Consider the following 20,833-nt stretch of genomic DNA (forward strand, 5'->3'; position numbering starts at 1 on the left):
GAAAAAGAGTGGGACCCCCCCCTTTGTGACGCAACCCGACCAGGAGCAATATCTCCGCCATGCAGCAACCTGAGGAAGGGGCGACCGCGGTGGAAAAGGTCCCGGTCGAAGTGATGGCCGGTGACCAGGTATCCCCGACGTCGGAAAAGACAGCCGAAAAGACTCCCGACTCGGGCTCAACGCTATCCGGTACCGTGAAGGAGAATGGAAGCAAGACGGCCCTGGCGCTGGACGACGATGCGCTCTTTGCGCATCTGCCGCCGCATGAGAAGGATATTTTGAAGAAGCAGTTGGAGTCGCCGAGTGTCAAGATCTCTTTCTTCGGGCTCTACCGCTACGCCTCGCGCATGGATATCCTGATCCTGGTGGTGTGCACTATCTGCGCCATTGCGGCCGGTGCTGCGCTGCCGCTGTTCACGGTGAGTTGCGACGCCCCATACTTCATATGATCTATTACTCATCATTGGACAGATTCTCTTCGGTTCCTTGACGACTTCCTTCCAAGGCATCCAGTTGAGGACGATTAGCTACGACGATTTCTACCACGAATTGACGAAGAATGTCTTGTATTTCGTCTACCTCGGGATTGCCGAGTTTGTCACCGTTTACATTAGCACCATCGGATTTATCTACACTGGCGAGCACATCACCCAGAAGATCCGCGAACACTACCTCGAAGCTATCCTGCGCCAGAACATCGCCTACTTCGATAAGCTAGGCGCCGGCGAGGTAACTACGCGCATTACCGCCGACACCAACCTGATCCAGGACGGTATCTCGGAGAAGGTCGGCCTGACGCTGACTGCTCTCGCTACCTTTGTGACGGCTTTCATCGTCGCCTACGTCAAGTATGCCCGTCTGGCTGGTATCTGCACATCGACCATCGTCGCACTGGTGGTTATTATGGGCGGTGGGTCCCGTTTCATCGTGAAGTATAGCAAGATGACCCTGGAGAGCTACGGCGCCGGCGGCACAGTCGCCGAAGAAGTCATTAGCTCGATTCGCAATGCGACTGCCTTCGGTACCCAGGACAAACTGGCTAAGCAGTATGAGGTGCATCTGCGCACCGCTGAACGTTGGGGCATGCGGCTGCAGATGGCCCTGGGTGTGATGGTTGGTGCCATGTTTGGCATCATGTTCTTGAACTACGGCCTGGGCTTCTGGATGGGTTCACGGTATCTGGTCGAGGGCAAAGTCAATGTCGGCCAGGTCTTGACCATTCTGATGGCTATTCTTATTGGTTCATTCAGCCTGGGCAATGTCAGCCCTAACGGCCAAGCTTTCACAAATGCGGTGGCTGCTGCTGCCAAGATTTTCAGCACGATCGACCGTGTCTCCCCCGTGGACCCTACTTCTGACGAGGGTATCATTCTGGACCATATCGAGGGTGATATTGAGTTCCGCAATGTCAAGCACATCTATCCCTCGCGTCCGGAGGTCACTGTCATGCAGGATGTCTCCCTTTCGATTCCTGCTGGCAAGACCACCGCCCTAGTCGGTCCCTCTGGCTCCGGCAAGTCCACTGTCGTTGGTCTGGTCGAGCGCTTCTACCTGCCTGTTGGTGGTACTGTGTACCTGGACGGCCACGACATTCAGACACTCAACCTGCGCTGGTTGCGTCAGCAGATCTCTTTGGTCCAACAGGAGCCTATTCTCTTCGGCACTACCATCTACAAGAACATCCGCCATGGTCTGATCGGTACCCGCTTCGAGCACGAATCTGAGGAACGCGTCCAGGAGCTGATTGAGAATGCCGCTAAGATGGCCAATGCCCATGAGTTCATCCAGGCTCTGCCTGAAGGGTATGAAACCAACGTTGGTCAGCGTGGTTTCCTACTTTCTGGTGGCCAGAAGCAGCGCATTGCCATTGCTCGTGCCGTGGTCTCGGATCCCAAAATTCTGCTGCTGGATGAGGCTACCTCTGCCCTGGACACCAAGTCAGAGGGTGTGGTTCAGGCGGCTCTCGACCGCGCTGCTGAAGGTCGTACTACTATTGTTATCGCTCATCGTCTATCCACCATCAAGACTGCGCACAACATTGTCGTCTTTGTCAACGGTCAGATCGTCGAGCAAGGCACTCATGATGACCTGATTGAGATCGAGGGCCCTTACTCCAAGCTCGTGGAGGCCCAGCGCATCAACGAGGAGAAAGAAGCTGATGCCCTTGCCGATGAAGAGCTGGTAGAGGACTCGGATGAGGCTCCCGGTAAGGAGCATGTCGCTCGTGTCAAGTCTGTGGCTAGCGCCTCGACCGCCCTCAAGGATGAAGAGGCCGGTGCACTGTTTGCAGAGGATATGCGCCGCTCCTCGACCCGCAAATCGGTGTCCAGTGTTATTCTCTCCAAGAAGGGCCCCGACCCCAAGTACAAGTATTCGCTCTGGACCCTCATCAAGTTCATTGCCTCTTTCAACCGGGAGGAGTGGAAATTCCTGGTCATCGGTCTGATCTTCTCCTGTCTCGCTGGTGGTGGCCAGCCCACTCAGGCCTTCCTGTATGCTAAGGCCATCAGCGCTCTGTCCCTACCCAGTTCAGAGTATGCTAAGCTGCGCTCGGACGCCAACTTTTGGTCGCTAATGTTTCTGGTTGTCGGCATTGTCCAATTTATCACCTTCTCGACCCACGGTATCGCGTTTGCGTTTTGCTCTGAGCGGCTCATCCGTAAGGCTCGCAGCAAGGCTTTCCGTGTTATGCTTCGCCAGGATATCAGCTTCTTTGACAAGGAAGAGAACAGCACTGGTGCTCTGACCTCGTTCCTATCCACAGAGACGAAGCATCTCTCTGGTATCAGCGGACAGACCCTGGGCACCATTCTGATGACCTCGACCACGCTGATCGCCGCCATTGTCATCTCGCTGTCGTTCGGCTGGAAGCTTGCCCTTGTTTGTATCAGTGTCGTTCCCGTTCTCTTGGCCTGTGGTTTCTACCGCTTCTACATGCTCGCCGCTTTCCAGCGGCGCTCTAAGGTCGCCTACGAGGGCTCTGCCAGCTACGCTTGTGAAGCTACCTCCGCTATCCGCACTGTTGCCTCTCTCACTCGCGAAACTGATGTCTGGGGCGCTTACCACGACCAACTGGAGGCACAGGCTCGCACCAGCTTGGTCTCAGTCATCAAGTCGTCCTCGCTGTACGCTGCCTCCCAGGCGCTCGTCTTCTTCTGCGTCGCCCTCGGCTTTTGGTACGGCGGTACCCTGCTGGGCCACTACGAATACGACACCTTCCGCTTTTTCGTCTGCTTCAGTGAGATCCTGTTCGGCGCCCAGTCCGCCGGAACCGTCTTCTCCTTCTCGCCTGACATGGGCAAGGCCAAAAACGCGGCCTCCGAGTTCCGCAAACTGTTCGACCGCCGCCCGACCATCGACATCTGGTCCGAAGAGGGCCAGAAAGTCGACCACGTCGACGGCGTCATCGAGTTCCGCGATGTGCACTTCCGCTACCCGACCCGCCCTGAGCAGCCCGTCCTCCGCGGCCTGAACCTCAGCGTCCAGCCGGGCCAGTACATCGCCCTGGTCGGTCCCAGTGGATGCGGCAAGAGTACGACGATTGCTCTCCTGGAGCGCTTCTACGATGCCCTGTCCGGTGGCGTTTTTGTCGACGGCAAGAACATTGCTGACCTGAACGTCAACTCGTACCGCAGCCACCTAGCCCTCGTCAGCCAAGAACCTACCTTGTACCAGGGTACCATCAAGGAAAATATTCTGCTCGGTATCGACCAGGACGACGTCCCCGAGGACGAGCTCGTCAAGGCCTGCAAGGACGCCAACATCTACGACTTCATTATGTCGCTGCCCGAGGGCTTTAACACTGTCGTCGGCTCCAAGGGCGGCATGTTGTCTGGCGGCCAAAAGCAGCGTGTCGCTATTGCGCGCGCGCTCCTGCGCAACCCCAAGGTCCTGTTGCTGGACGAGGCGACTTCGGCTCTGGACTCGGAGTCCGAGAAGGTTGTCCAGGCTGCCCTGGATGCTGCTGCTCGTGGCCGGACCACGATTGCGGTTGCCCACCGTTTGAGTACTATCCAAAAGGCGGACATTATCTATGTCTTTGACCAGGGCAAGATCGTGGAAAGCGGTACGCATACGGAGCTGCTGCGTAATAAGGGCCGGTACTATGAGCTGGTTAACCTCCAGAGTCTGGGCAAGACTCATTAAACCACTCACCATATTTCCACTCCCTTCCATCTCGCTTCGATATCCTCCTACTTTTTGCATACACATCCCCCCGCGCTTCAAAACATCTCTTACCTGCACTCTTCCTATCTTCTTCAGTTCCAATGTCTAACCTTCCTGTTAGACTTCCCTTTCCTCAGGTCCGACCGTCCCTCTCCTTTCACTGTATCCATAATTCATCTTCTCACCTCCTGTGATATTTCTTCTTACCGCATATACTTTTCGACGGCATTTCCGATATATAGATTTGCGGCCGGAGTTGGTTGAATATATTTTTGATTCTTGACTGTTGACTTGACTGATGTTGACCTGGGCGAACCCCCTCCTCTCTGATCAAATGAATACAATGAGAATCAACTAGAGAATGACAGTGCATGGTAAATAAGGACCCCTCCCAGAATGCACTAGGCACACTGATATATTAGAATAACCCATCGCCATGATCGCGGTAAAATGGTAGAAAAGGCAAGAGTACTCTGCTTGGTCAACGACCCAGCCTTGCTGTACATCCAAAGTCGAATCAGTCCCGCTCCTTCACGCCATACTCCCGCTGCACATCGACGTGTCGCACACCCCTGCTTTCTGCAATCAGTCCCATTAGGCCCTGGGCCCCATCCTTGATCTCGTTGTACTCATGCAGGAGGCGGATATGCCGTGTCACCGTCTCCGAGGGATCGTGTCTAGTGCGGTCAGACAGGGCCAGGAATTGAGAGCTAGAAATTAAAAATGTCTGAGAGGCTTGTTGCTGCTGGGCAACGTACTTGAGCTGAGATTTGAGTTCTGCTAATTCGGCTTCTAGTTGGGCTTGTTGGCTTTGCAGGTTGGCTATGGAGGCGTGGAGGGCCCCCTGGATTTGATTAGATTGTGATTGCAGGGGGCATGGCTAGGTCTCTCATAGATGAGCGTACTTACTATACGCTGCTCCTTCGACTGCTCGGCCATATCGCCGGGCGGCGTGAGTAGCCGTCCGTGCTTGCCTGGCCGACTTTCTTTCGCCCGTCGCAAGTGGGTCTCGTCCGCAGCGATGCAGTTGTTTGTATAGCGCGTCTGCCAATCACCACTCGTGCTGAATAATCGGGCCCCCGAGTCGCCGACAGGAACAGGACAGGACGGATGCGTCGAGGCGAGACCGATCGAATAGAGAAAAGCAGCCGAGTCTTCATCAAACGACTTTCTGATCTCAAGGCTGTGAGAAAGCAAAGTCGCGTAGTGGCCGACGTAATCCGACACGCCGGATTGGCAAAGGATCGACGTTGCCTGATCTCCGCTTCCCTTTTCGGGAGGCCTTGCCCCTTCAAAACTTCCCCTTCCTCACCTTTCACCCACCGTCCACTCCCCCGCGCCGTCCGCCCACCATGACCCTCTCGCGACAAGGGTTCCTCTGGGCCCTGGTTCTGTTCGCAGGCCTGGCACTCGCACATGGCGGCCACGAGGCTGTCCCCGAGGGCTCCGCTGTGTCATTAGAACCCATAGTACGTGGCTAATTCGGTCGACACTTGACCTACACATATAACCCACGAATAATTTCGCTGATGGGATTGGATTACTGCTAGGACTCGACGCTATGGACACATATGATTCTCATGGGCACTTCGTTTGGCCTTATCTTCCCACTCGGCATGGTTCTCGGAGTACGTTGCTTCCTTTGGCGATATTATTATCACTTTCCATTCCGCTCCGAGCCGCATCTAACACCGACCGACTACCGCAGATCGTCCGCTCGCGTTGGCACGTTCCCGTCCAGATCGTTGGCACCGTCATCGCCGTGCTGGCGTACTTCCTCGGCCACGCCCACAAGGGCCGCCAATTCGGCAAGAACGCCCACGCCTCGTTCGCAAACTGGCTGATGCTGCTGCTGGTTGTGCAGGTCGTGCTCGGCGTTTACCTGAAGCTACATCTGGTGAAGGCGGGTCAGGGCCGGATCCGGTGGATCTTTGTGCTGGCGCATGGTATCGTGGGCAAGATTATGCCTATTGTCAGCTGGACGCAGATGCTGTTTGGTGGCATTGCGGCTCTAGGTTTCTGCCAGGGTGACCATCTGGGACAGTGTCTCGCGCACTTTATTATGGGCAGTGCGTTTATCGCGTACGGCATCTGTTTGACGATCCTATTGTTGGTAGGACAGTACTGGCTGCGCCGCACGGGCCGGAGCCAGGAGTTTTTCGACTCGTTGATTATCGCTGCGTGGGGTTGTGTCAATACCTTCACCGAGCACCGCTGGGGCGGCCCCTGGGTCCACAATGATCTCCAGCATACCACGATGGGCATTGTCTGGTGGTGCGCCGGTCTGCTGGGCATGTGGTTGAGCCGCAGCCGCAACGGTCGGCCTAAGCGGAACTTGATCCCTGCCATCGTCATCGGACTGACTGGCTATGCCATGTCAGCACATACGCAGTCTCTGATGGTCAGCACTATGGTCCACTCTATCTTTGGGTATACCCTCATGGCCGCGGGCTTGACCCGTATCATCGAGATTTCCTTTGTCTTGCGCGACAGGAGCAACATTAGCATGAGCGGCGTCGACCCGAACAGCTTCCAGTACCTCACGCCTTTCCTGCTGTATGCCTCCGGTTTCCTGTTCATGGGTGCCACCGAGGAGCAGATGCAGATGCTCAGCGACGCGGGTATCATGCACGTCTCGTACATCCTGATTCTCTTCAGCATTTCCTTTATCCTCTTCCTCTGTATGCCCCTACCCCACCTCACTATTATCCGCAGCTTACTAATAGTCTCAGTTGTCAACATCCTCCTCCACATCTACGCCGTCCACGCCTGGCCCGAAGGCGCACCTGAGGAAGAAGAGGAGGAGAGCCACAAATACGCCAACGCCAACGGTGGCTACATGAACGGCCGCGCGCATAATACCGCTGACGCACAGCAAATCTCTGATGCCGAGGCTTTCGAGCTTGAGGGCCTGATGAGTGACGACGACGAGGAAGCTGGCTCCTCGATGCGGCCTAAAAAGAAGACCGACGAAGAGATGGGTGCCAAGGAGGCATTGCGATCTTGATTTAATTTACTTCTTTTCTCCTGCTAGACAAAAGTCTGGCGAGTATTCAACTTGGTTGGATGAAACTTACCCATATGCATCCTTTTCTTGGCGTTTTGGTTGGTTGGTTCGTGTGACGTTTTGTTGCACCGTAGTATATGTGTTGCTAATTGTATTGGACATATGATTCTCTCTGGACATGCTCTTTTTGGTTGACACTAGTTCAACTTTTCTGTTTACTGCAATGACTGCCTTGCTACGTATTCGCCCATAAACGTGGTAGAATTCGGAACAGCTTTGCATCGGCGCTAAACACTGAGCAAGGAGTTCCCACGAAATGCTGTTGAAAGATCTAGTGCATCCTGCTAGATATCGTACACTATGAGAGCCGGGAAACCATCTTTTCAAGTAAAAAAAAGAACCAAAGAAAATCGTCAGGCTAATGCATTCCATCCCGCATCAACCCCCAATACGCCAACACCAGGACCGAACCTACTCCCCCTTAGCGTCTAAAGATACATTGTATTTCTAAGACAAGGTCAAGGAATGGTCGTCGGCGTTGCGTTTGACGCAATTGGATCAGCCACCGGTGGCACAGCAGCCAACGAGCCGACATCCATCTCTGGCGGGAAAAATGGGTGGAGCGGGTAAATCGGACCAATGGACTTCTCTCCGTCGAACAGCAGCATGTTCTGTAGCGGATGCTCCCGCGCAGACAGTACGTTGATCACATCCTGTGCTAATGCGCCGCCGAGGAACGCCGCCACGGGACTAAGTTCGCAGCCCAGGTTCTGCAGGAACTGCCGGAGGAACGAGGAGTCAAGAGTGGCTAAGTCGAGCTGCAGCTCTTGGTGGCTTTCGCGCGCAAGTTTGGTGAAAACCTCCAAGTCCTGGTGCGCGAACGAAGGCCGTCTGCCGCTGGAGATCTTCTCGAATCCCCACAGCGCGCGCAGACAGCTCAGCAGCGGCGTGACTTGCTTCCGGCGCCGCGGCAATTTGGTGAACTCATCTGGCAGCGGGGACGTATTGGCCAGAATCAGTGGACAATATGTCTCACGCTTGGTGACTAGCTCGATAGTTTTGTCGCCCTCTTTCTTGGTTGCGACCTTGACGATGCTCCTTGTGAGCGTCTCCTGGTGCTGGGTTGGTACGTTCGACTTCTCGCGCTCGATCACAAAGTCGTGCGAAATGAGATCCGCGAATATGTAGCCGTAGAACCCGTGCAGGCCGGCTGCGTAGAAGGGTCGGTTGGCGATGCGGCACGCCGCGTTGATCGTAGTGTTGGTTGCAAAGTCTAGCTCCGTCGCGATTGTTACGTCAAATTGGGCGAAGAATTCGGGTTGCTTGGTACGAACGTCGGACGTGTCGATGTGTAATTTAACACGCGGGTTCATGCGGTGGATTTGAGGGCCAGCGACTTCCGCGCGCTAGTTGGGGGTATGATCAGTTTGCGCTTCGGTTGGAAGATTCCTCCAAGGTGGTGTATACTCACATTCTTGCCCTGCTTGATGATTTCCTCGTCCCTGTGCGCTTCTTCGAGGAAGAATTGTGCATCTAGATCGGCCTCTGTGACGGGTTCATGGTCGATGATTGTGAGCGAGCCAATGCCTGCGAGGACCAGGTTCTTGGCTACTTCGTTGGCGAGCGCCTTGACGGTGATAAGGAGGATATTTGCAGACCGGATTCTATATTACGTCTTGTGAGACCATCGTTATCTCTCTCTCAATCTTAATTTGAAGACTCACTTTTCTTGTGCCTGCACCCCCCATAACCTGATCTGTCGGTCATATAGCGCAATCTCATCTAGAGCGGGATGTCGTCAGTAGCTACAGAATTGGGTCATTTGCGCAAAATAGGGGTTGAGCTAACCTGCGCTGATAGACTGTCCGTTCTCTGCTTCCGCCATCTTGATGTTGTTGATGGGAAAAGAGAGGAAGAAGCTCTCAAGCTCTCCCCACAAACGTATGATCCAACCCGCGATCACGTGCTTGAGATAACGTAGTCTGTAGGAAGCGCCGTTTGGTTTCCCCTCGAACGCATCAACTACCTTTGCGAGATATCTCTGCTCTGCCCTCTATTTTGGCTGGCCCTTTGGAGGGCTTGTCTCTTATTGCTTGATACTGGACCCGTGAGACCTATCTCTCTCGCTTCTGAAACCCTCTGAGCTCCCAGGCGATCCGTAGTCCCAAGCGGTACCCGCTCGGATTCACTCACCAGGATGGTATGTTTTGCAACGCCCTGTTTCTGCTTGATATCGTCTAGCCGATCACCGCTGCTGATAGGTTTCTTATGATCAAATAGCCCAGGAATCCGAACCCAGGGGATACTGGGGACTCAGGGAACGACCCGGGGAACTACGACTATCCTCCTGCCTCGTCCCGCCGACCCTCCCGTCTCAATGCTCCGCTCAGTGGCCCGGTCACTGAACAATCGTTCCGTGAACGCTTCCCGAACACCCAACAACTGATCGACAGTTTAGCTGCTCAGCATAACCGGCTGGCTTCAGAAACGAACTTGCCGCCCTGGGACCAGTTTGTAATAGAGACCCTGGGAAATGGAGAAACTACCGCGTCGCTGAGCCAGTTGCTTGGAATACCGGACAATCATTTGGACCAGAGCAACGAAGCCCTTCGCGAGAGCCAGCGGTCCACCGCCATCCTTGCTAGAACAACTACTAGAGATCGTCTACATTATCTGCGAAGTCTGCTTTCCTCCGAAAGTAACCGCTCGAACGCTGATGATACCATCCGTGCTCTGGAAACTCTAAACCAGGAAATTGAAGACCACCATCTCGACCAGATCCGCGATCGCACGGCAACGGCCAGTCCTTTCCACATCCCGCGACCACCTCAGATACCACCGAACTCACTGAGAACGAGTAACAGAGCTTTGTGGGATCAAGTGCGGGCCGAGTTTGGAACCGCCGCCCAAAGTCCTGCCCGCACAAACGCCTCTCAAGACCAACCCCGCCCGACAACAAGCAGCAGAAGTCTTCGTCGTCGCTCTTTCCGACCAGACCTGCGAGGCATCAGCACCCTCAACGAACCGATTCCCACCCCCTCTGTCATGCCGCAGCCGGCCTCCGCTCAGTCGGGCCGCGATGGCCGAGGGAGGTTGAAGCGGCGGAAGCTTGAGTCGGACGATAACCGAGAGGGTCTGCGGGGATTCAACTACGGCCAATATGGCCAAGTAGTTCCTGGAGCTTTGAAAATGGAAATTGCTAGCTGTGATGGAGGCACCTTCGACCCCGACGGCGACAGCTCGTTCCCAGAGAATGTCCTTCGAAATGATCAGTCGGTGTATTGTACTAAGTCCGATCGCTGCAACCTGGTTCTACAGCACCGAGGCGAGGCACCTTTTTGTCTGAAGAAGATTGTTATCAAAGCTCCGCGGACAGGATTTGATTCACCGTATGTTTATGGCTCTGTGTGCCCCACCAGCTACATCCGCCTTCTACTAACACGACATAGAATCCAAGAAGGAATGGTGTTTGTGTCCATGACATCAGATGAATTGCTTGCTCGCACCGCCCAATACCAAATTCAGTACTCCAGTACCCGTCGCCGCCGTCGCAATCGCCGACTGGGCCTTCAGCCTTCTCAAGAGTACCTGACCGCTTTTCGATCTCCTCTGCAGTCCCTGGAGCGCACCGTGCTCATGGGACCCGACTCGCATGCTGCGTCTGACGAAGCTACCGAGCGAAATGCGAACGACCCACAGACCGAGTTCCGCATCACCACCGAGTACGATGAACACTCCGAGGACAGCCTCTTTATGGAGCACGAAGATGATGATGCCCCCTCTGTCGCTGAACTCGAACGGTTGCAAGAGGAGGACGACCTGCTCTGCTCGGATAGCGACGACAGTGCTAGTGATGATGAGGACCTTGACGACACCACCATGAGTGGCGTTCACCGACGCCGCCTTGAGCTGCAGCGCCTTGGATCCATGCAAAGACGCCGCCCCGCTAGTCTTGTCGACCCACTTCCTCCTCCTTCATCTGCCCCTCCCGGGTCCCACGCGCCCCCTCCCAATGTCGAGGTGTTGAAGCCCCATGCCCGATTCTTCATCGAGCGAGAGAAGAGTATGGTCAGCATCAAGTTTGACCCGCCTCCGTATGCTTGCACTTGCACCTCCGATCTTGCTCTACTGTGTTACTGACCCTTTTCCCAGTTCTGGACGGTTCATTCTCATCAAGCTGTGGAGTCCGCGGAGTGATGGCAACATTGATATCCAGAGTGTCATTGCCCATGGATATGCGGGACCGCGGTTCTTCCCGAGTGGTGGATTCCGATGAAGCGGCTGATCCCTTTTGCCTGACTATAGTGCCTAGCATTCTTTGGTAACGCCTCAATGACCATAAACGATGATACGATAGTGGATTTGGTGCCATGATTCTCGCTGTTCTTTAGTATAAACTCCCCGTCGTATACTCGATCACCCGCATACTTCTGGCTTCCTCGTAACCCAGGACGCTCTCTGTATCCGCTCTGTGGCTTGCCGTTTTCGCTGCTTCCCTATCCCTGATCTCTATATTCTTCGAGAGCATTTTTCACCTTAACTCTTCAACAGTAGCGGGCCTCAGATTGTGATCATTACAGCCCTGGTACCCAGTAGATCTTCTAAAGATCTTTTCCAGGAAAGGTTATTGAGAGCCCCGAGAAAAGTATACTGCTGTCTAAATTCGGTTCTTTGGTTCATCCCTCCAGGTTCGATGGGTGCATTGAGTCTTGCCAATCAACTGGGAGTCGGGCCCGACTTTTGCACTGCTCGACATTTGGACTTCTTTTAGATAGAGGCCGTGGTGGTAAGACTTCTGCTCTACGCCGAAATCAATCCCGCCTATAAGATGTTCCAGTAACGTACCTGGAGCTATGTATGTACTTCTGTCTCCCGAAGGGGCATTCTGTTGTGAGAATGTACTTCCTCGTAGATTCTACCAGCAAAAGCACCGAGCCATCCTGCTTATTACTCATATACTCATACTAGGGTAGCAAACAAAAGGGAGGGAGGTATGATGGAAAAGAGGGACAGTCCTCGTCTCCCACTCCCACTCCATCTCTCTATTCATCTTTCTCGTCTATTGTCCCGTTCTTCGCAAGCGTTTCAACCAAGGGTTTGATGCAGTTTGTTGTTCATTTTCCAATCAGCCGGATTACATTCGTTCCTGATCAATGGTGGCGCGCCCCCCTTACGAGGCAATTTCGTTGTAGTCCAATCCGCGCACCGCCACTATGGACTTCTGGAAATCTGCACTGCGATGAGAGACAAGATCGCTCTGTGACAAGACAGTATATGGGAGCGATTGGTTGGGAGGACCTCGATGCGGATAGGGTGAGAGGTGAAGAATGGGCAGGGGAACGGAATGTGTTTACCTTGTTTCTCGTGGCCGCAAGACCCGACGATCGATCATTGGCTGACTCTCCGGGATGTCACGTTCTGATTGGGCAACTGCACGGCTGTCGCCAGGAACACAGTGCTTGATCAGAAAGGAGGTGGTCTTCCGGCGTCAAAGCCCCGTTGGCGTCACCATCCTCCTCAATAGAGGAGAGCCACTGCCCGGATTTGACACCGGAATTCGGCGTGGCTGTTGTTGGCAAATGATAGCGCCGCGTTGCAAAATCCCCCACCATTAGTCTCCATGGTGACAGATTCCGATCCTCATGGGCCACCGAGCAGTTCGTTGGAGGCTGCATTCTGTGGTGATTGTTGACAGTCAACATGGAGTTGTGGTGGCGGCTCACAGTATCTTGATGATATTCAACCCTCGTGTGCAGAGTTATAAAAGCTTGGTCTTCCAGCGATGGTTTCCTGTTCATCATTCGCCCATCCAGTCGACAACCCCCGCCATCCCCGGTTCGCCAAGTTTCCTTGTCTATTCTTCCATTTGAGATTCGGTTGCTGTCTCTCATTCACTCTCGCAATTCTATTTCAAAACGCGTTCATTATACTAATCGCTCATGATGAAGGCCGTTGTTGTGCTTTCGCTTTTGAGCGTCAGTACGCTGGCGCACCCGTCGGGCCTCGTGAGTACTCTTTCTGCATCATCGGCCGAGTAGTTCAAGATCTAATCTCCGAGATGCTAGTGGTGGGGCACCGACGAGTGCTATCCCAGCCCGGAAAACTCCGACAATCAGTGCTTGGAGCCGCAGCAGGATGGCTTTGACTGGTCTGAGCTGGCCGACCCCGACAATTGGACCTTTGAGGGCTTCAACTTCGTTGGTTTCTCCCCAAGCGATGCCTGTGGAGATGCAGGAGTAAGTCACCGAGACAGCAATCGTGGTTCCATGGGCTAATGTGAGATCAGGGCAAGTGTATCCAGGCGAGGCTCTCCCGAGACGACGACTACGCGGTCAAAGTGGAAGGGACCGATGCTCCGTTCTCCGTCACCAACTTCCGTCTCTCGACCTCTCGGGACACCCCTGTCATTCTCAACTATGAGATGCCCGATGGGACTTACTGTCATCAGCTCGCTTCCGGCTCGCCGACTGGTGCCGACGTGGCGAACGAGCAGTGTGGTGGCGCGAGGGCCGTCGAGTTTACGCTGCCGGAAGATAGCCAGTTTGGCGATTGCGATCTGAACATTCATGAGATTAACTTTGACTGCTCGACTGGGACAAAGCCTCCTCCCAGTGACGTACCATCTTCGGCACCTTCCACATCTTCCACTCCGGAAACGCACGTGGTGCCTAGCTCGACCAGCATGCCCGAGAAACCGACTGAGAAACCGACTGAGAAACCGACCGAAAAGCCAACCGAAAAGCCAACCGAAAAGCCAACCGAAAAGCCAACCGAAAAGCCAACCGAAAAACCGACGACCACGTCCACCACGTGGATTGAGCATCCCACCACGTCTGCGGTGTCGACTGATCCATGGACCACCTCTACAGTTTGGACCACCTCTACAGTTTGGACCACCGCAGAGATCACGATGACCAAGTGTGCGCCGGAGGTTACGGACTGCCCGACTCACTCGACCGTTGTGGTCACGTCGACCTATATTGCGTCGACCACTGTCTGGCCGCCCAGTTCGCTCAATGTTACCCCGAGCCCCGTCAGCACGACTACTCCTGCCAGTCCCAGTCCGCCAGTTGTGACCGCTCCCTGCCCTGATCTTGTCCCCAAATGTCTGAACACCTGGCTTTCGATTCCCAAGTGCGACTCCAACAGCGACGCCGCATGCTTCTGCCCGTCTAGCGAGTTCACAGATAAGATGAAGACCTGCATTCAGGCATGGGGCAAATCCAAGGAAGAAGTGAACTCCGGGCTCGCTTACTTTGCGGGCATCTGTGCGCCTTACGTTCCCAAGAACCCCGAGATTGTCGACATCGTCCCACCGAGCAGTACACCTTCGCACGAGACTCCGCTCCGCAGTGCGTCCCCCCGGCTGATGCTGCCACCACTCCCATGCCGGCCCAGACTACCCCCGCTACGCCGCCTATGACGACTCCTTGCACGACCATCTCCTGGGCCTCTCACACGGCGACCGTCCCGCAGGTTGGGTTTAGTACGATCCCGGTTGGCACCACCAGCACCGTGGCCTTGGTCGTCGGCAATCCCAATCACCCAGAGACGGCCGGCCATCGGACCTGCACCACGACGATGGCGACTGCGACTGTGCCTACCACTTCCACTACGCCGACAGAGACATGGGTTGTCTCGAATGGTGAATCGAGAGCATTCTCGCCAAACTTCTGGGCCTTTGGTGCCGCCTTTTTGGTCTTTTGGCTCCACTAACCTTTTTCATTTCTTCTACATACTTGAACCTGTTCTAAGGATCGTCGAACATACAACCCCGACCTCCCGCATTGGATGACCTTATGAGTCCGTTATCAACAGGAAAACATGACTCTTTTGACTGTGCCTTGAATTCAAGGCTATTCTCTCTCTCTTAGAAGATTATAATGCTATTGGCGAAGCTGCCGACTCCTTCCTATCCTTATCTTGCCCTTTACAGTCCGTGACACCGTAGCTCATGGACTCAGAAGTCAGACCGTGAAATGGGAAAGAAATCGATATGAGACGGCATGCCTACCACTGACATTAGTCGGAGCGCTGGCGATGTGGAAGCTATTGTACCTTTTGCACGTCACTGCCAGGCTGTCCAGGTCCCGATCTCACCGCGGGGGTAGCATTCCATTCCGTGTCATTATTAGGCGAGTCTTCCCAGGCGACGGTGTCAGACGCCATGACACTGAAGTACTGGTCAGTCATGTAGGTGTCAATCATCCAGCCTGGAACGTATCGGCAGGATATCAGCGTACGTCAAGGGGATACCCTGTGTGGCCGCGCCCGTCAGATCTTTGTAGGTCATCGGGTGGCTAGAATGAGGATCAAGCCTTTACTGGCCCAACCTCAGACATCCAATAGCCCCCACGGCCAGCTTGCATGGTGCCGTTACGGTCGTGGTTAGTTTAGTGATGGGGTTTCACTATAGAGACAGCTTTGGAAGAGTCACAGTCGGAGCAACCACTTCTCCTCCTTCAGTGCCCGAGTATCGAATTCAGGTTGTATCGCCCTCGCTCTTTCCCTCTTCCCCTCTTCCCTACCGGCTTTTCCTGCTGATATCAAGCAAGTCGGTCCTGGCCGCGGGGAAGTGGGGCCACAATTAAGGTTGTCTTGGCGCCCGAGCTACCAGACAGTTGCAGTAAGTTAAAAGATAAACAACCCTGTTTCTTGGCTTCCTCAAGATGGCTGACCCGACAACCATGCGACTAGCACCAAGCCCCTCGCACCACCCGGTTCGATCGTCTCGCCAGGGTGCACAATGTCCTCTATCTCGGCAGCCCAAGCCCGGAGCGCATTCCAACCGCAGGCTCCTCGCACATATCGTGGAAGGCTATATTAGCCGTCAAGAGATTTTGGCGCGTGGTAAAACAGTGTACGGGCGACTCGTCCGCTGATGACCGCACCGGCTTGAAGAGCGCATGCGCTGTTTCCGGTCGTCAGTGCGCTAGATCCATGGGACCTCACTGGAAGCTGCAGGATGTCTACAGTGGATCGATACGAAGCAAAACCTCTCGGCGGCTGCTCAGCTAGATACCTACGTTTGGCCTTGTTAGAGACCTCGTAGAGAAGGGGATCGGACGGGTGCGATGGGGCTGCTAGTTAGGTGTAGTCTCCGGCTCATGAACCTCGCTTCCAGATAATATGTAAAGCTGCACGACTCCACCTAAACAACACTCGCTTGAACTCCATGGGTAGACTCGCGACTTTATTCCCTCAAGATTTTACGTTGCAGATTGTTTGCAGGTAAATTCCGCCCACACGAGTGGGCATAAATGCACACATGCTCCCTGTTCAGTAAACAGAATCGACGTCAGGGTAGACTCTTCTGCCTCGGCCAGAACACTCTGGATTGCGCCACCACAAACAGTTTCCCAGAGATTACCATATTCTCTTTGTCCACTCCTTCATCCTTCCCCAGCCCCAGCCCAGGCCTGTCCCCTCGTGTGCCGGTCTTTCGGACTCAGCTTGTCTTAGTAGACCCGCTTGCACGATGAGCACCATTTTCCTCTCGCATATCGCCCAGACAGACTCGGAAGAAGAGCTGCTGGAACCAATCCTCGTCGAAGATCTTGACGCACTATTCGATACCATGGAAGGACGGAAGCTGACCACGTTGGACCCGAAGCGGGTCGTTCGAGATCGGGCCACGGCCGCTGGACACAACGCCGACCAGGTGAGTTGATACTACAATCACATCTCCACGGAGCGACATCACCAGAATCAGAGAAGCAGACTCACTGACACACTCTCAAGCCGACGAACGACGTTCCCGTCCCTTCTGTCACGAACCGAAACGCCCCCATGACACCCAGCGTGCCACTGCAGTATAGATCAGCCATGGCGCCTGCGCCTGCGCCGACTTCGATGGCACTTCCAGTCCGGATGGCTCCAAGAAGGACCCTTCAACCATCGGACACCACATTCTCGTCTGGATTTGCACAGCCTCCTGGCACAGTCCCCTACATCCAGGGACCCCCTCCAGCCCCAGCCGACAACCACCCAAACCTATCGCCCCAACGCCCCCATAGCGCCATCAGCACCACCCCCGAAACACCAAACAAAGAGCCCTGGGCCAAGCGCCTCCGCACTGGAGGAGCCATCCCCGCAACCCCAGACCCAGCACCGGCCTCCACCACCCCCAGCAAGGGCAGCAAGGGCAGCACCAAGAAATCTCACTGTATCCGATACCCGTCCTCCTGGGCCGATGCCGAGGAGGAAGACTTCCTCCTGTTTGAGCTTCGGGCGCAGTCTGACCCCGGCGAGAAAGACGCCTGGGGCAAGCTTGCGGTGGAGTGGAACCGGATGACGGGGCGGTCGTACTCGAAGAAGACGCTCGCAGCTCGCTGGGCACGCATCAAGCAGATGCTGGGCCTGCCGCCGCAGGAGATGAAGATGGAGATGGAGATGGAGGTGGATGATCCCGTCTTCATGGGCGGGCTGTGTGGGTTTGAATACCTGATTCTTCTGCGAGGATTCGGTGATGAAGGCTGGGAGTGGTGCTGACGAGTTAATAGTTAGGGTTTCCGGAGAGTGAGGAGACGACGACTTGAAGTCCACGATGCGGGTGTTAATTGGAGGAGCGATGGGGATGATGTGGGATCTTCGGGATTGAGTGGTTTTGATTTCATATGGAGATAGATGATCTGGAGGGACTATCAGAGCCCGAGAGTAGCAGAGGGCATACCCAGGAATAAGAAGGGGGAAAAAAAAACGGAAACAACAAGCCTAAGGCAGGGAAAATGAAATGAGAAGATACATGACTGATATCCCTCCAACGCCATCCAATCCGGATATATCCCCGTCCTATCATAAATCATCATAGATTTTGCGTGTATAAACAACCTTCCCTATCAAAGAACGCTCAATTCGCGCCTCCCACCACTCCGCACATTCATCCCTAACCCAGGCCCACTCCATTCCGACGAAGACGAGTCCCCCCGAGCCCGCGATCCGCTCGTGCTCGTGCTCGCACCAATGCTGATCCCCGCCGTCGTCAGAGACTCGCCGTCGTCCAGCGCAGGCGAACCGCCCACCATGACAGGCCGGATCTTGGCCCCGACGAAGCCGCGCCGGTCTCGGCCTGTGCGGCCACGGCCGAGCCAGTTGTGCTTGAGAGCTTTGCTGAGGACTTCGATTTTTTCTTGGGACTGGTCATTGGTTTGGACGCTGGCGAGGACGCTGACGCATTGCAGCATGCGGCCGACCGTCTCGGTGATGACGTGTGAGGAGTCGGCCGAGTTGCCGCGGTGGATGACTGTGGGGCGCTGGTTGGATTTTGGGGGGAGACGGCCGAGAAGATGCCCGGGTCTGGGTTTGAAGAGGTATTGGACGCAGCGCGGCTGCGGGAGTCGCTGCTCAGTGGACGCGGGTGGGTGGCCAGCGCGCTCATCGAGTCGGAGGAGTAGCTGTCTGCGACAGTGCTGAGCAGGGTGGAAGACTGGGAGTTGTAGCTGCCTAGGCCGGCGTCGAGGGATGCGGCGGTTCCCGGGCGGCCGCCAGCACCGGCGCTTTTGGCCGTGACGCTCAGCGTAGGGAATCCCGAGTTGATACTGTCCAGGCTGAGTCGCGAGAATGTTGCTTTGAGGGTTTCGTAGCGGTTCAGGATGATGCGGTCCCGAAAGGCGATCAACACCAGATTGCGCACATCGAGTGACTCGCCAAATGGCAGGGCACCCCAGAACTCAACTGCCTCACGGCTGGTCATCAGTGACCCAACTCCCTTGAATTCGAGGTCCAAGGGCAAGAAGACCGCCTGGATGAAAGGAAGGATCGTGCCGAACACCAGCATCCAGATTTGAACGAGGTGGGGCACGAGCTTCTCATCAGGAATGCCCACTAGTGAACTGTGGTTCAGCGTTGCAAACCCGGTCTCAAGGAGCTCCTGCAGATCCATAATCACCGCAGCAGGCGCCCGCTTATGCACACAGCGTTGCAGATGGACCAGCGCCAGTTTATTGAGATCCTCAATGGCAATTCTCACGTCCTCGCCGTCAAAAATGACAAGCAATTTGGCCTTGAGAAAGTCCCAGGCATCTTCGGGCGACATATTATTCAAGCCAAAGCCCTGTAGTGTCTCTCGCAGCATAGCTTCACCCAGTACTCCAGACGAGCTGGTCAGCGAGGACGGCCCTGCCAGTCCGCCAGGCGCGGTTCCCCCGCTTGTAGAATTCGCCAGCCACTCCATTGTCTCGGACTCGGCGAGGGCCTTTTCTTCCTTTTTCTTCTCGCGGAGGGCCCGTCCGCCATGCAGCAGATCCAGTCCACTGACTGATTTTCCAAAGGTCGCACCCGGTGCCGGAGAGGCAGGGCTGGTAAACGAATATAGAGATTGCGGAGCATTGGGATCTGCCGGACGCGAATTGCTCGATGCCGAAGAGAGCGGCAGGTTAAAGTGATCATCCCGATCTTTGAGCTTGAGCTTCTGCCGAGACAAGAAGTGATGCTTATGTTTGTCCTTATCCTTATCTTTATCCTTCTCTGGGGGCGCGGGCGACCGATCGGCGGGGACGACGGTGCTGACAGACGCGTTCGAGAGGTTATACATGGAGGAATTGTTCGAAGGGAGATCGGCCAGGCTGGTGGTTGAAGCGCTGACGATGCGTGATAAGCCAGGGAGCTTGCTAGGCGATGGCAGCCCGCGATCCCGACCAAAGGGGTCCTTGTCTCGGCTGATGCCGATATGTTTCGGTTTTGAGAACAGCTTTTTCTTTTTTTGCTTTTCCGGTTGCTGTACGTCCGCCGGTGCGGTACCGGCCCGCGGGAAGACCACATTCGCTGCTGTCGTTGCCACGTTTCCCGCTGCTGGGGGCGCGAGGGATGGGGAGGGTTGGTTGATTCGTAATGGGAGTGGCATAAGAGGCGGGGAGGCACTGCCGTTTCGCCGTGGGGATCGTGACGCTCCATCGTCGTGCGGGCTGGCCACAGTCTGGGGCCGCTTCATCTGCTGCATGGCGGTCTGGGCCGCGATACGGGAGGCTGAAACCGGTGGCATCTGGTCTGACGAAGCGGTGGGTAGGGACGGCTCAAAGAAGCCCTGTGAATGATGTCTCGACCGGTGACGCTGTAGTTCAATGGATGGGCCCCGGCCAGAGGGCCGGCGGCCACCCGAGGCGTCTTGTGGCATGGCACGAGCCGCGTGTTGGGGAGAGGTTGTGGCCGAGGCGGAGCGCATCTGAGGGGGAGAAGTAGCCTGCGGCCGGGGGTTGAGTATTGATCGGGGTGATGGGCGCAGCAGAAACGGTGGTTACGTGTGAAGAGGCATCACTGCCGGAGGAGCCGGGGCGGCCCAATTCGTCGTCATCGGAGTCGTCCTCCTCGTCGTCTTCGTCGTCCGAGGGCGGTGGTGGTGGTTGGCGATGGCGGTAGAGGGGGGCGGGCTGGCGTGTAGAACGCCCGGGGGAGTTGGGCGAGCGGACGGTGGGATTCATGGCGAGTCATCCATGGCAGGGAGTTTTGTGGTTGTGGTCGTGGTTGTGGCAGTGTCTGGTTTGGTTCCAGGTTGACAAGGGCCAGTCGGAGGCGTGGATGCCTGCCCCAGAAGCTCCCTCTTTCGGGTTTAGCCCGCATCGGGCTCCGCTGATCTCGTCTTTCCTTTCACCCCACCACTACCACTACCATTACCGAGATTCTGCATCCTGCACTTTCTTTTGCTTGCAACCCTCTTCCCCTTGC

The 20,833-nt window shown here is 55.4% G+C and overlaps 9 protein-coding genes across 9 annotated transcripts; 5 read left to right on the forward strand and 4 right to left on the reverse strand.

The window, feature by feature from the left end:
* Positions 1 to 59: 59 nt before the first annotated feature.
* Positions 60 to 4,146, forward strand: mdr1 (ABC multidrug transporter Mdr1; the record flags this gene model as incomplete). The annotated part of the gene is made up of 2 exons (XM_056686899.1): positions 60 to 419; positions 472 to 4,146. The coding sequence occupies 2 exons, from the start codon at positions 60 to 62 to the stop codon at positions 4,144 to 4,146; spliced, it is 4,035 nt and encodes a 1,344-aa protein (XP_056545641.1).
* A 538-nt stretch (positions 4,147 to 4,684) lies between these two features.
* Positions 4,685 to 5,106, reverse strand: N7482_004775 (SWI5/SAE3 family protein; the record flags this gene model as incomplete). The annotated part of the gene is made up of 2 exons (XM_056686900.1): positions 4,685 to 5,011; positions 5,077 to 5,106. The coding sequence occupies 2 exons, from the start codon at positions 5,104 to 5,106 to the stop codon at positions 4,685 to 4,687; spliced, it is 357 nt and encodes a 118-aa protein (XP_056545642.1).
* Positions 5,107 to 5,519: 413 nt separating this feature from the next.
* On the forward strand, positions 5,520 to 7,174 carry N7482_004776 (Ytp1 family protein; the record flags this gene model as incomplete). Its single annotated transcript, XM_056686901.1, has 4 exons — positions 5,520 to 5,636; positions 5,718 to 5,795; positions 5,876 to 6,848; positions 6,900 to 7,174. 4 exons carry the CDS (start codon positions 5,520 to 5,522, stop codon positions 7,172 to 7,174), a joined length of 1,443 nt encoding a protein of 480 aa, XP_056545643.1.
* Positions 7,175 to 7,692: 518 nt separating this feature from the next.
* N7482_004777 (E1 ubiquitin-activating protein AOS1) lies at positions 7,693 to 9,059 on the reverse strand (the record flags this gene model as incomplete). Its single annotated transcript, XM_056686902.1, has 4 exons — positions 7,693 to 8,580; positions 8,646 to 8,838; positions 8,899 to 8,956; positions 9,023 to 9,059. The coding sequence occupies 4 exons, from the start codon at positions 9,057 to 9,059 to the stop codon at positions 7,693 to 7,695; spliced, it is 1,176 nt and encodes a 391-aa protein (XP_056545644.1).
* Positions 9,060 to 9,371: 312 nt separating this feature from the next.
* On the forward strand, positions 9,372 to 11,450 carry N7482_004778 (uncharacterized protein; the record flags this gene model as incomplete). The annotated part of the gene is made up of 4 exons (XM_056686903.1): positions 9,372 to 9,374; positions 9,455 to 10,563; positions 10,624 to 11,268; positions 11,327 to 11,450. The coding sequence occupies 4 exons, from the start codon at positions 9,372 to 9,374 to the stop codon at positions 11,448 to 11,450; spliced, it is 1,881 nt and encodes a 626-aa protein (XP_056545645.1).
* Positions 11,451 to 13,113: 1,663 nt separating this feature from the next.
* On the forward strand, positions 13,114 to 14,890 carry N7482_004779 (uncharacterized protein; the record flags this gene model as incomplete). The annotated part of the gene is made up of 4 exons (XM_056686904.1): positions 13,114 to 13,179; positions 13,240 to 13,410; positions 13,461 to 14,483; positions 14,528 to 14,890. The coding sequence occupies 4 exons, from the start codon at positions 13,114 to 13,116 to the stop codon at positions 14,888 to 14,890; spliced, it is 1,623 nt and encodes a 540-aa protein (XP_056545646.1).
* A 333-nt stretch (positions 14,891 to 15,223) lies between these two features.
* N7482_004780 (uncharacterized protein) lies at positions 15,224 to 15,467 on the reverse strand (the record flags this gene model as incomplete). The annotated part of the gene is made up of 2 exons (XM_056686905.1): positions 15,224 to 15,387; positions 15,431 to 15,467. The coding sequence occupies 2 exons, from the start codon at positions 15,465 to 15,467 to the stop codon at positions 15,224 to 15,226; spliced, it is 201 nt and encodes a 66-aa protein (XP_056545647.1).
* A 1,185-nt stretch (positions 15,468 to 16,652) lies between these two features.
* On the forward strand, positions 16,653 to 17,665 carry N7482_004781 (uncharacterized protein; the record flags this gene model as incomplete). The annotated part of the gene is made up of 2 exons (XM_056686906.1): positions 16,653 to 16,835; positions 16,916 to 17,665. The coding sequence occupies 2 exons, from the start codon at positions 16,653 to 16,655 to the stop codon at positions 17,663 to 17,665; spliced, it is 933 nt and encodes a 310-aa protein (XP_056545648.1).
* Positions 17,666 to 18,012: 347 nt separating this feature from the next.
* N7482_004782 (uncharacterized protein) lies at positions 18,013 to 20,589 on the reverse strand (the record flags this gene model as incomplete). Its single annotated transcript, XM_056686907.1, has 3 exons — positions 18,013 to 18,426; positions 18,450 to 20,351; positions 20,410 to 20,589. The coding sequence occupies 3 exons, from the start codon at positions 20,587 to 20,589 to the stop codon at positions 18,013 to 18,015; spliced, it is 2,496 nt and encodes an 831-aa protein (XP_056545649.1).
* Between the last annotated feature and the right edge of the window lie 244 nt (positions 20,590 to 20,833).

Source organism: Penicillium canariense (genome assembly GCF_028826845.1).
Source record: "Penicillium canariense strain IBT 26290 chromosome Unknown utg000002l_segment0_segment0, whole genome shotgun sequence".
In the NCBI taxonomy this organism is placed as follows: domain Eukaryota; kingdom Fungi; phylum Ascomycota; class Eurotiomycetes; order Eurotiales; family Aspergillaceae; genus Penicillium; species Penicillium canariense.